Source organism: Leptosomus discolor, chromosome 5 (assembly GCF_034619465.1).
Source record: "Leptosomus discolor isolate bLepDis1 chromosome 5, bLepDis1.hap2, whole genome shotgun sequence".
Lineage (NCBI taxonomy): Eukaryota > Metazoa > Chordata > Aves > Leptosomiformes > Leptosomidae > Leptosomus > Leptosomus discolor.
The window spans coordinates 48,151,657-48,164,775 of NC_141395.1; the positions used below are offsets into that span (position 1 = coordinate 48,151,657).

Here is a 13,119-nt window from a genome sequence, read left to right on the forward strand (position 1 = left end):
TAACCTTACTGTGGACATTTGTGGTGGAGTTCAAAACTCAGTTGATACCAAATTTTTTTCTCAATGATGACAGCATTACGTTGGTTTCTATAAATTATGAAGAGCCATTAGAAATCCCTGTGTGTAGCATTTTTAGACATTTTCTTTTCTCTTAAATTCCCACATACTGTGTTTAAATCACTGTCCTGACACTGGAAACAGTGAGTATAGATTTGAAATTAGAATACAGTTGCAAAACCCAGCATCAACAGTATGCAGAGAACTGGACCAAACAAAAGTGCAACATGACACGTGCAATTCAGTGTAGCACAAACTGCAAGAGAGATGGTTTCCATAGCCACAGAGAGCTAAACTTGCTGCTTAAACAAGTGCGCCCAATAGAAAATGCATGATTTACTGGAGTAAGTGGCTGAAGTGTGGGGGCAAATGGCTGTGTACGGGGAAAAGGAGAGTAACTCAAATTTGCTAGAGCTGAGGGGTGGGTAGGCAGTGAAGGATAAAAGATAATTAAAAAAATAGTGGAAGCACAGAAAAAGTACAACCAAAACCATTTCAAGGGTGATTGGGAACATCCTGTTCTTTTCCATCACTGAAAAAAAATGCAAAACCTCCCTCTTGGAGAAATGGCACTTAATATACTGCCAGTTTGCACCTAAAATCTCCTAGATAACCAGTGCCAAGTGATGGTGAAAAACGTTAGCTGAAACAAACACATACCGACACAATGAAATTTAGATTATCAGATTACAAAAAAGCTGTCTGTTTCCTGCCCCACCCCCCCACCCCACCCCCCCACCCCCCTTCTAGCAAACAAAAGGAAGAAACATGAGTGATTTAAAAAAAAATCTGTTACCAGCTTCATTTTTGCTATGGGTTTTACGGGGGTGAGGAATTTGTTCAGCTGTTACAGCAATGGTCACAACATGAAGTATTTAGATAGATGAAGTTTCTGCTTTTTCCTCCTAGTCTAAAAGCTGTTGACACTATAGACATTTTTTCTTAAAGATGTTGTGTATGGAAATTATATTTACCTCCTACGATGGTAGGAGGTGTAACGTCTCTTATTTTGCGGTTTCTGCGTCCAGTAGAAAACGAGATCGATATTGTAGCTGGCTCAGCTACAGCATGTTGCCATACACAGCTTCTTGCTCAGACTTAACATAATTTCTATTTTTTCCTGTTTCTGTGAATATTAAATGAGAGAATGAGGAGACTCCTTTATTTGAAAGGCTTATTTAATTTCCCTTCTCTTCACTTTCTTTGTTTACTGAATTACATTTCCATAGGAGAACGGTATGTAGAACTGTCTCCCCTGACTAAACGGTTCAAATGAGCTATGAGTAAAACCATTTAGATATAATTCACAACCATGTTTTATTAATAACATGTAAGTTAGTTAGTCAGTAACTAAAAATGTTTCCATAGCTCAATAAGCACTGAATTTCTGCAGGCTTTTATTGTTGCATCCAGGTTAATGTCAGAATTTTTTAATATTGTGTAACCATCTTAACAGAGCTTTTAATAGGTATGTAATGTCTCATTAGCAGTTACATATATAACCATTTTGAGACTTTTAATCAAACACTTGTAAAGAGGTGTTTACTCCTGTTGAAGTCAGCACTCGGTTGCATTAATGATTTTTTTAACACACGTCTGTATCTGAAAGGCAAGTTGTAGTCATCTGTTACAAAATTTCTGCTTTCAAAGAGCCTCTCCTTTTGGAAAGCACATTCCACACTCTTTGTGACCCTATTGCTTTTCTGATGAGAAGGCAAAGTAAGAACTATATATACTAAGTAAAGAAAGGACTAGATAGACTAAAAAGCAATGATAACAGATGATTTTTTTTCTTCAGCCTTTGGCATCTCAACATCATTCATTTACTGGTTTTCTGTCTACATTACATATACTGTTTAATCAGATAAATGGAGTTGCCCAAGAAACCAGACCTCAAATTCAAAGGTGAGAGCTCACTGCGTACTGGCATCTGTGGGCAAACACACAACTGTGCCAGGAGAAACTACTTTGCCTGGGAAAAAATTTCCTTGCGCTGAAGTGGGGCAAAATTTCCCATAGCGGAGCAAATCTCAGAGCATTAAGTTGCATTGTATGTCCATGTGTGGTTTTTTCCCCCTTAGGCATAGCAGATGCATTTCCACGTAGATCCATTTGTAAGTTTATAACTGATATAAACCATTGGTAGAAATGTCAGAGAAGAAATTTCCATCTGATTTCACACACCATAGAAAACTTGTTGTATTTCTATGCAGATGTTGATTTTTGAGAATTCTGAACACTGATGAGCAGGGAGAGCTGTCATATTCCTCAGCTGATTATGAAAACTTTTTTTCCTTCTATTTCTAGGCAATTCCTTTCCTTGTTGCCGTTAAGATTTATATATGCCTGAGTATATTATCACATTCATAGAACTTAAGAAAGATTTCATGTCAACTTTACTTTCATTATTGAACATGTTACACAATGTGGATTGCAAAATGTCAGAGAAGAGCTGTCTCAGTGAACTTGACTTTAAAATTTCCTGGCATTATATTTATACCTGTTTATTTTTCTTGAGAATATATTTTTCTCTACTTGAAAACCCAAAAATTTTCTTTAGGGAGTGGGTTATTGCACAGAAAATACAAATTCTTAAAGTTTATCTTCATGCTGGTAGAACTATTTTTTAAAAAAAGACAGTAACACTTATTTCCTAAAAATATGTTTCCATTAAATAGGGACTACTAAGAAAACTTGCTCTCCTTTTCAATCAAACATTAGGGTTCCACACAGTTGACGTGCTGTTCAGTAATCTGAACTCGAATCACAGAAAATAAAATTCTCAGCCAATTTACTAGTTCAGCAAATGTGGTGGCTTGGTGAATTTTCTCTGTGTAGAATATTGGCTCACAAATGCCCTGTTAATTTTGAACCTACGAAGTCCCTGAGAAGAAGGGAAGTCTGAAAAAGTTGTTGATTCGCTTACAAGATCAGCTGTTTAAGGTCCAGTCACTGATTAAAACAAGATTGACTAAACCACTCCTGTAGTGGGAATATAATTTAAGATACTAAATCTATAAAGATACAAAAATCCTGTAGCAGAAGAGGAAAGAAGACACATAAGGAAATTACTTTTTTTTTTTTTTTTTTCACTTTTAATTGTTTCCCAGAATCGTTTTGTTTAAAACAGAAGCTCACAATGATTTCAAAGGGGCCAGGACTTCACCCATTTTCCTGCTTCACTCCTTGTTTATTAAATTTGTTAGAAAAATTGCTTCCAGAGAATGAATGAAGTAATTCATAAACAGGAAAAACTAGTCTGAAACTCTATTAATAACCAACTTATTTTTATTAGAGCAAATACAGTTGTGAAAACTGTACATTGTACATTTTGGGTCAAGAATTATAAATAGAGAAACTCATAGATAAAGAGTTCATTCTTTGACAGCAAGAAACTGTAAATGGACAAAATGACATTATTAAGTACATTGGCAGGCTTCCTTGTGCTGTCCAAAATGTAGTGTACAGTATAACAACCAATTATAAATAGCCTTTCATGTAAAATACAGCTGTGCACATTTTAGAAAAATACCAACAATTTGTTTGAGCTTTGTTTTAAAAAAGCTTATAAATCATACATATTTATAAATGGTACTAACATGCTTACTTAAATTTATAAACATTTCCATAAGCTTTGTTACCCATTATTTCCAGAGCATAAAGTATTTTAAATAAACATTTAATAGGAATTAAATACGTCAGTAACAAAATTACCTCTCCGTGTAAGGAGACGGGGTGATTTCACTGTCAGATGGAACATTTTGTCCATTATGTCAAGGCGTACACAATAACTTTTAAAATTTTGTTCTTATTTAAAAATTACTTTCCTAAATTTAAAACACAATTTAAACTTTTTTAAAAAATAAATATACAAGTTTTATTTTCATTTGCTCTCTTTCTGCATTCTTCTTTATCCACACTGGTCAAAACACCGGATTCTCAACATACTTCTGTAAAAAACACCACGGTGTTACTGCCCTGCTGGGAGCTGCTTTGCTGCACAATATTCAGTCCATACCTACATGACTTTAACACGCTGCACCAAAAGATAGCTAATGTACTTTGTAAGAATGTCGCCCATTAAACCATGCAAACACTTAGAAAGTTTACAAACAGGTTCAAAAACTATATTGTATGAAAGATTTTCTAATAGAGATAAAAGAAACCATAATACAAGCCCTTTGCTTTTTGCAGCTTTAAATTAAAATATTTACTTGCCAAATGACCACACCACATATTTTAGGTAAATAAGCATGCTTTCGGTTAATATAGGGTACAATAATTACAGTATAATGGCACAGAAAAAGAAACATGATCACATCATTTGAACAAAGGGCTGTGCAACTACTTAAGACAAACTTTCCAAATGAAAAATTTTGAGGCATTTTTAATGCTGAGGTAAAACTATGAATGGACTTTAAAGACACTGAATGCATCAAATCGATAAACAATCTCTTAACGTTTCTAAATGCTCTACCTGAATGTATTCAACACAAATCTAGTATTTTAAAATTACGATCGTTTGTTATGAGCATTAGCTAGCTTAACTGCCATTGGCATTAACGTGCACTCAGACAAGACTTTATTTTAACTGCTGGCAAAATACCTCAGTGTTGAAACATAATAATTCAAATCACCAATTACCACAGCACCAGAATTAAAAAGAAAAAAAAAAGGAAAAAAAAAGTTAACATGCAAACCCTGTATTTCTTGGCTTATTCTGGTAATCCACCTCCTGTTTAGAATGTGCTGATATCAACTTCGGATTCTTATTCTTTTATTATGAAAAATGTTGCTTGCTATTGGCATAAGTGTTTGAGCACTTTTAGGAAGGTATCAACATTTTTAAATTTCGCAGTCATGGTATATTACTTACTAAACCTTAAAGCAAAATGGCTCTTCAGGTTCAGGAAAATTAATTTATGAATTTTATCTTTGGATTGGAAAAGGAGATTTCATTTTCTGCTTCTGCTGTCATGCCAAACTGGTAGCTTTCTCCAGGTTGGACTAGACACCATGTTATGGCTATACATCAAATTTCATAAACAACGAATGAACAGAATCATGCACAGGCAAATGAAAACCGATCTCCCAGAACACTGCAGGAGATGTTAAAAGCAGCAGGTAATGGAATAAGACTGGTGACTGATGCTGCTAACTATTTCTTCTAATGAGATAGGAGTGAACGCTGGAATCACTTCCACAGCAACAGAATCCTCTGACCACATTCCTCTGGCAGTCGTTTTCCCATCTCCCCACTAAAAACATCAGACGGTAAAATAGTAAGGCAGCTGTTAGCTTCCATCAACAAAAAGTGCAGCTCCGTACATTTCCAGGTTAGTCACACTCTGCTGGAACAGATGGAGAAGCCAACGCACTTCACTGGCGGGGCTGCTTCAGCAGATTATTTTGTTTGTTTTCCAACATGGCTGCTTGCTTCAGCTTTCAGAGGACCCCAAAGCCACGAGCCATGAGCAGAGAAACTGATCTGGGCCCCTGGCTGAATTTTCCAAGTTTCATCTCTCTTGCGTCCCATCCCAATTCCAAGCCTCCTTCCCTGTGTCTGAGTATGACAGGTGCCATTTAAAAGGCTGATGACACAACTGCAGAGAACTGTGGGCTAACACCACTAGTTGTCATGACTTCACTGAAGGGTCAAAACAGTTACATTATTAAATAACTATGTTGAATCACATTCAGGCATAGCTAAAATTAAAGCAGGGAACATTAAGTATGCAAAGAAATTAAAACTTTATCATCTGAGGTGGGGTGGATAAGGTGATTTTATATGAAAACAAGACCTTTCTTACCTTTCCTAATTCCAATCAAGTTAGAAAATGGACAAAAAGAATAGCTAAACCAATATTCAACAGCATTACCAGGGCAATCATGACTGAGTTAGGGCCCTGAAAATAAAATAAAGATATCAGAATTAATGCAACCTTCCACACAGTGCACAGCAATGAACATGACTGATTTTACAATTTCTAACGGTTTTGACCTTGCTCTGAAGGGTTACCTAAATACTGAAGATAGAGATTCTGCTCCTGAAATGTAGCCATTACCCTTGGTATTCAGGTGAGCTAAAGGGTAATCTGTGTGAAAGTGAGCTGGATAAATACAGGTGAGAGTACATTATTACACTGTTCTTAATCACACTGAGATTACCTGACAAATATGACTGCATAAACAAATAAAACCAAACCCATCAACACAGAAACAATATCAGCTTAAAATAAAGCAAAACAAAGAACTTGAAGTACCTTAGCAAAGCTGGAGCACTGCTCTTCATCCTTACAGTAGGTTCCTTCTCTAATTCCAACCCGTTTCAAAACAGACATGACAATGTGTTTTGTGAAAAGAATACCCACTTTTCGATAACCAAAGGGGAAAAAAAAAAAATCTACTTACCATTGCATTAACATACAGATTAAAAAAAACAATTTTACACCTGCAAAATTTGTTTTGATTTACTCTGACACTTATTTTGGAGACCTGAAGAAAAGTCAAAATACTCCTTCCCTTCCTAGCTAGAGCTAAACTTGGTTGGAAAACTTAATCATCACATAGTTTTAGTCTTTCTGTGAAGCCAGAGAACAAAGTTCTTAATTCTTTTCAGCAATTATGGATACATTTATTTAAACATGGATACTTTCTAATAAGCAACTTGAAACAATGTCCTGAACACATGGAAATTCTCAATTCTTCTCCTCTCCTTTTAACATATTTGGTTTACTACAACATATTTTCTCAAAGATTTGTACATGCTTATATTTTAAGGTTGCACATTTCCTGTACGTAGAAACAGAAAAACTCTTCACTCAGACAATACTTTCCTAAATCATGAAAAACCCCACCAAAAAATCTCTGCAGAAAACTATCTTGTGAGCTACATAAGGATCACTGGCACGCATAAGAAGGTATATATTTCATTAGAAATCACATAATTTTTTTCACTTTCCACATGAGGCATGCCTTGCAGAAGTTCATTATGCTTCATGACAATGCTAAGATTAGCTATATAATTTCTGGAATGCTAAGGTGTAAGAATTTGCTATTATTATTTAGTTGCAGCAGTGTAATTGGGAAGCTATTAAATAGTCTCGTGTCATTATTATATCACATGCTGTTGTCCTGCAATGGTGTCATTAAACACTTTCCACCAGAACACACCTGTACACATAGTTAAGATGGCAGGCCAGATGTGGACTGCTACGTTCTCGAGTAAGGCACAAAATACGTTATGCCAAGTACTCCTTAAATCTCTGGGGAGTCTAAACTCAGTCGGCAACTCCATCCGTAAAGGCCATAAAATTCCCTGCACCTATTCAGAGGCATCTGTTCACTGGTTGAGGAACTAGGTGTTCAAGTTCAAACAGTGATTGAGGCTATCAGGACGCCAGTTAAGTGTTGCCATAGGGGTAATGGTATTGGCAGCAATATTTGCATTTTGCTTGATGGCAGAATGTCTAAAATATTCACCAGGAAATTGAAGACTAGCTTTAAGGTCACCTTAGTCAAAGGGATTCTGAATAACAAGTTCCCACTTACCAGTGGTATGTTTTAACCACTGGGTCACAGAACAGAAGTGGAACCATGTTCCTTCCTTCTTACTGGAAGGGAGCCGCTACGTGCCAAAGAATATGAGACACTTGGTGACAGACAACAGGCATAAAAGGAAAGTGTGATATGGTTACATTTCTGACCACAGCACTGTAAGCAGCCTCACTGCAGTAGTGCATAACTCAATGTTAATTTCTTCTTTCTCTTTCTGGCATGGTCACAATGGTGCTAGCTTGGTTACTTCTGTTCTTTTCTACTGTGAAGGAAATCCAAGTTCTTATTGGGATTTCCACCAAATGTATTCAGCAATTGTGAGATTTATGAATGAAAGCCATATTGGAAGACTCTGAGCAATAAAACACGTTTTTCTTGAAACAACAGCTACTTTGAGAATCTCTCAGTTCTGCTGTCTTGGAATGTCCATGTCAACACCTTTAGAGTGAACATTTCAATTAAGGACTTCTTTTTTTTTTTGAAAAAAAAAATAAAAATCCCAGAATCTCCTGGCAAACAAGAATAGTACATACATGCTAATGTTACAAATCTGTCTACAGGAAGTGTGAGTACACTATTAATTTCCACTAAGATTTGGATTCAGCATCTTTCTCTCTGGTGCTGAGACACTGGTACAGGTCTCTCAGAGAAGCTGTAGATGCCTCACCATTGCAAGTGTTCAAAGGCAGGTTCAACAGGGCTTCAAGCAACTTGATCTAGTGAAAGATGTCCCTGTCAATGGCAGGGGGGATGGACTAGATGATCTTTAAATGTCCCTTCCAACCCAAAGCAGTTTATGATTCTGTGATTCTAACAGGGACTTCCTGTGTGACCAAAATCAGGTCAATAGTTCTTTTATAGTTTAGGGTCCCACCTAAAGATTTTACAGTTATACAGCGTGAGGAATTGCAAGGAACAGTGAAGGAGATAATTGCCCAATACTGTTAAAATTCACCTGGATTTGGCCATCTGATACTTTGCATATTTGAAAATAACATCCATGGAAATCAAGTTGATTTAATACTATTGAAGAAGATTTTGGACCTTTGGGGCCTTCACAGGAGCCAGGAACTCATTCTTCACTACCTGAAATATATCCGGAAACATCCTCCTGACGGCTGCATGAATGGCAAGTTGGGATGCAGCTCAAACAACAACTCGGTATCATTAGTGCGCAGTCTTACAGAATTAAGCTTGGTGGAGGGGGAGGGGACTTCTCTATTGATGCATCTGTCAGTCAGGTTAGGTATAACAATCTCACCACAATAACATTCGATAAATTAGGCTAAAAATCCTAGGGGCTATAGTCTGAATCAAGAAATCTCATCTACAAAGACAGAAGAAAGTGACACCTTAAGAATTGGGTTGTTGTTTTTATATGAAGATCAAAGAAAAATGTGTTAACTGTTTATGATAATGAGTTTGTGCTTTATACAAAGAAGTAAATCTCATCTCCTTTGGCCTGCTATGTGAATTTTGTTTCCACTTCTGATAACTACAACTTTGAGCCCGATGAAGAATTTCCTGATATACTAAAAATGATCAAAGAGTATCTGTGGAGCACATGGTTATTATGCAATAAACTACTACTTGGTTTGTAGACACCTATGAAATGAGCATTTAATGCTTTAAGACAAATACCATAAATAAGACTTTGGTGTCCTGCAAGGGCTTAAAATAGCAAAAGCCAAATTTAGTCTGAACAGTCCAAGAGTGACTAGAACAGGTGCACTAAAGAATCTGTAGTAGAAAAACTCTAGTCCTGCTTAAAAACTACCCTTTCAGCTTCTAGTACATCTGACGCTTATGTAGTTAAAAATATAACTGTGTGATTAGTTTTCATTTGGGGAGGGAAGAAAGTTATTTTCCTAAAATGTAGTGCTAGGAAGTATTAAGACTAGTCTTGTATTCCCATTGCCTTAGAAATGTCCATTAAATTTAGCATAAAGTTCTTGCTCAGAGTTTTTTTTGTAGGATCAGGCAAGTCTGATCTATTTTTCTAACATCATGGTGGTCATACCCCTTACTAACTGGAGGTTAAGCGAACAAAGAGGTGAGAGTAGAAGCACACTGGGTAATATTCAGCAAAATGTAATGATTTTAGATACAGCAAAAGACAGGCTAAACGCTCTGTGTGGCTTAAAAATCTTTACCTACAAAATGAAAAAATGACAATATAGTAGAACACTTGCGCCTGGGCTTGTACATGACTGAGGGCAACACATGGACACATATCAGGCAAATAAAATGTGTATTCATGACTGTACACTACAATGGTAGTATTTGCAATTCAATCCTACTTTTTACCCAAATCCAAGACAATCTCAAATTAGCTCATATTCAAGGTGGGGTAGCAGCACGCAAGCTGATACTGGGGTTAAAGGCTGCTTACGAGCAATTAGAAACAAGTTAGTACTGATCTGTGGTCAAGTGTCTCTGTGCGCACTTCACACTGTGGTAAATATAAGGTGATTTGAAGGTGCCTATTTTTCAGCGAAAAAAGGATGATTTACCTCTCATTTTTTAGGGTAAATGCCTCCAAACAGACAGCTATTTTGGAGCAGCTGACGAACGGTGACTGTCATCGTGCTTTATGCATGTTTTCACCTTGATAAAACTATGACTCTTTCTTACGAGCTCTGAAATGATTTTAAACTTTGATTTTTGAACATTAGAAAATAAGTACATAAAGAAACACATTTATATGTGTGGCATAAGAAGTATGTGCTGATATTTTTCAAGTGTAATGCCAGAAATGGGGATATCTAGAGAATCAATACTGTTCCTATAACTAACTTATTGCACAGATGATATTCAATGAATGACATTCTTAAGGATGTAACAGATTCACAGAAAACAGGAAACATGAATCTTGATTACTAAAACAGCTGCTGCAGACTTTTCTGTAAATAAAGTTTTTAAAGTTCTTAATCCAATTTGAAGTTAATGTTTCATTCAGATGTGAGAAATGGCTTTGATTTAGATACACGGAAGGAAGAACTGAAAATCTTACGTTCTGTATCTATGTTAATGCTTTATCACTGGAAAGCTGGAAAAAGCACAATTTTATCCAGCACTTTCGGATAATCTAATGAAAGTGCTCAATAAATGTTGGAATTTCTTTTTGCATTCCAAAAACGTGTTTTCTCATTCTCTTTTCATGAGAGTGAGAGTTCTTTTCTCTTTATATTCCTTAACAAATAGATTTTTAAACATTATGGAGGATCTAAATCAGGTTTGTGTTCAAACCGTAATAAAATCATCTGTCGGGATGACTATAAAGCAATTGCAATTCCTGACCAAAAGAAAATAATTCCCCTTGGAAGTCTCTCAACATTCAGAAGTGTGTGGGATAAAGAGGAGTACACTCATCTGGAGTCTCCTCAGTTACTGCGTACTCTAATGTTAGCCACCGTGTAACTCCAGCACACTATTGAGCTCAGTCCAGCAGCACTGCAGAAGAGGCTACTGTTTTTCTAAAGTTGGAAGGTGATACTAAAAATGAAAAAGAAAAGTCTCCAGGCAATGTCAACAGTCATTCTGTGCTAAGTCTCTCCCTCAGTCTGCTAGGCCAGTAGGCTACTCCTTTCTGTTTCAATTGTTTTAGGATTTTTACTTGTTTCAGCACTGCAAATTTATAGACATATATGAAAGATATCTTTGAAAAAAACACATACATCTACATATACCTTTAAATGCTGTTACAGTGAAAATGAGTGTCTAAACTCTACCTTCCTTCCTTGTTGAAATGCTGAAGACAAGAATAATGCCATTAGGGTGCTCCAAATGAAGCAGAGGGACAGTTCCTAGATGACCTGTCATATAAGTAAACAAACAGTAGCTAATGTACAGTATCTCATCACTTTTCCACCTTTCCTGATAACAGGTTATAGGTTCATGGTCCTTATTCTGGTTATTCTAGTAGGTCAATCAACTGCTGCTTAGATGCCCTACTTGGTTTCTTAAGGTGAAGACTCCCTCAGTTCCAAAGCTTTATTTGGTTTGGATGGAATCTAGGAAAAATAAGGACTATTTCTAGCCACTTATTTTCACCAGAGCTGAACAAAACCTTCCAATTCAGGCTAAAATTTTGTGCATGCTCCCTCAGCATTTACAAGCCTGACAGCTTTGCACTACCCTACACAGGAGTCATTCATATCTGTGAGATCTGAAAGGTTAAAGGGCTGATATCGGCAGTAATATAGATTTGCAGATTACAAAACCACTGTGAACATCGACTTTTATCCACACATAACAGAGTATAAAACAGAGTATAAGCCTCCCGCTGAACTAGAGGATATTATCTTGGCAAAATGCTCATTATCGAACTATTCAGTGACAGCTCCAAAAACTCAGCATCTGAAAACTGATGTTACATTTAATTAATATCATTAAAGGTAACTTAAAAGAAGACTTTTATCTAAATATTTCCAGTGTTGGATCTTCTTACCCATTTGCCTGTTAGCTTGGGAAACTAGTTTATAAAGTGTACTTACAGAAAGTGATTTATTGTGTCAGATGTTTTTGCCTTGAATCTTTCATTGTAAGATATGTTTTAATCATTCTTGCAGCTCTTCGTGGGGTTTTCTCTTAAGGTTTCTTCTGCTTAAAATCCCTGATTCATGGACACTGTATTTTATTCCAGAAGTGGTTGCACCAGTGCCAAAACCAGATAAAACAGACTCTTGCTTAATCTTTCCTGTTGATAAATCTAAGGATTATATTAACAACAGCAGCAGACTGGGAGCTCATGCTCAGTTACCTCTCTTGCTCCTGATCCACCAACCTCTTCCAGTTCCAATCCTGCATGGCCAGGCTCTATGAACTGTCTTTCAATACACAATCATACATTTTGCTGTGCTGCACATGGATAATTATACTTGCATCTTTCTTAGCAGGTGATTTGGACCAGCTTGTATTGATAATAAGTTGACTTCATTATTTATCAGTTTCCTCGTCTCTGTGCCTTCTGTAAAATTCATGGGTAATACTTTTACGTTCTCTTCCATGTCATTAATAATCTTAATAAAATAGAGCAGCAGAATTAACCCAAGAATGACCTCACCAGAATAATACCAAATTACTGATGTTTTTCCAATTACTTTTGAGAACCATCAGTTTATAAAAATTATTTTAATGTGACATTTAGCCTTTGCACTACTCTGGCTTCCTTGTCAGAATAAATAACTGCGTAAAAGTAAATCAAGTGACCTTCCTGGTTGAGGATATGATTCCTCTGTCACACCTGAAGATGTCAAACTTGTTTGACAAGATCTTTTATGATGCGTGTTGGTTGGAAGTTCTTACACCTCTTTATTTTTAAATTCTTTATTAATGAAGTCTGGTGTCAATTATTCAACTGTTTTGCCTGAGATCAGTGCTAGGCTATCTGGATCTCATTAAGTGGGTCATTCTGTTTATCCCATCAACAATGACACGTTTGTTTTTTTCTACTGGAGTACCAAAAACGATTCAAAGAAACACTTATAAAAAAGAAACATTATG

General features: G+C 36.3%; 1 protein-coding gene across 2 annotated transcripts in view; it reads right to left on the minus strand.

Moving 5' to 3' along the window:
• Positions 1 to 5,882: 5,882 nt before the first annotated feature.
• Positions 5,883 to 13,119, minus strand: part of JPH1 (junctophilin 1) — an 84,328-nt gene continuing 77,091 nt past the window's right edge. The window contains exons 5-6 of one of the 2 annotated variants that reach the window (XM_086465518.1): positions 11,044 to 11,052; positions 5,883 to 5,963 (exon numbers count right to left, since the gene is read on the minus strand). In XM_086465518.1, coding sequence (XP_086321644.1) covers positions 5,883 to 5,963; positions 11,044 to 11,052 — 90 coding nt within the window. The remainder of the gene's footprint in view (positions 5,964 to 11,043; positions 11,053 to 13,119) is intronic. The other variant, XM_086465517.1, reaches the window with a different exon arrangement.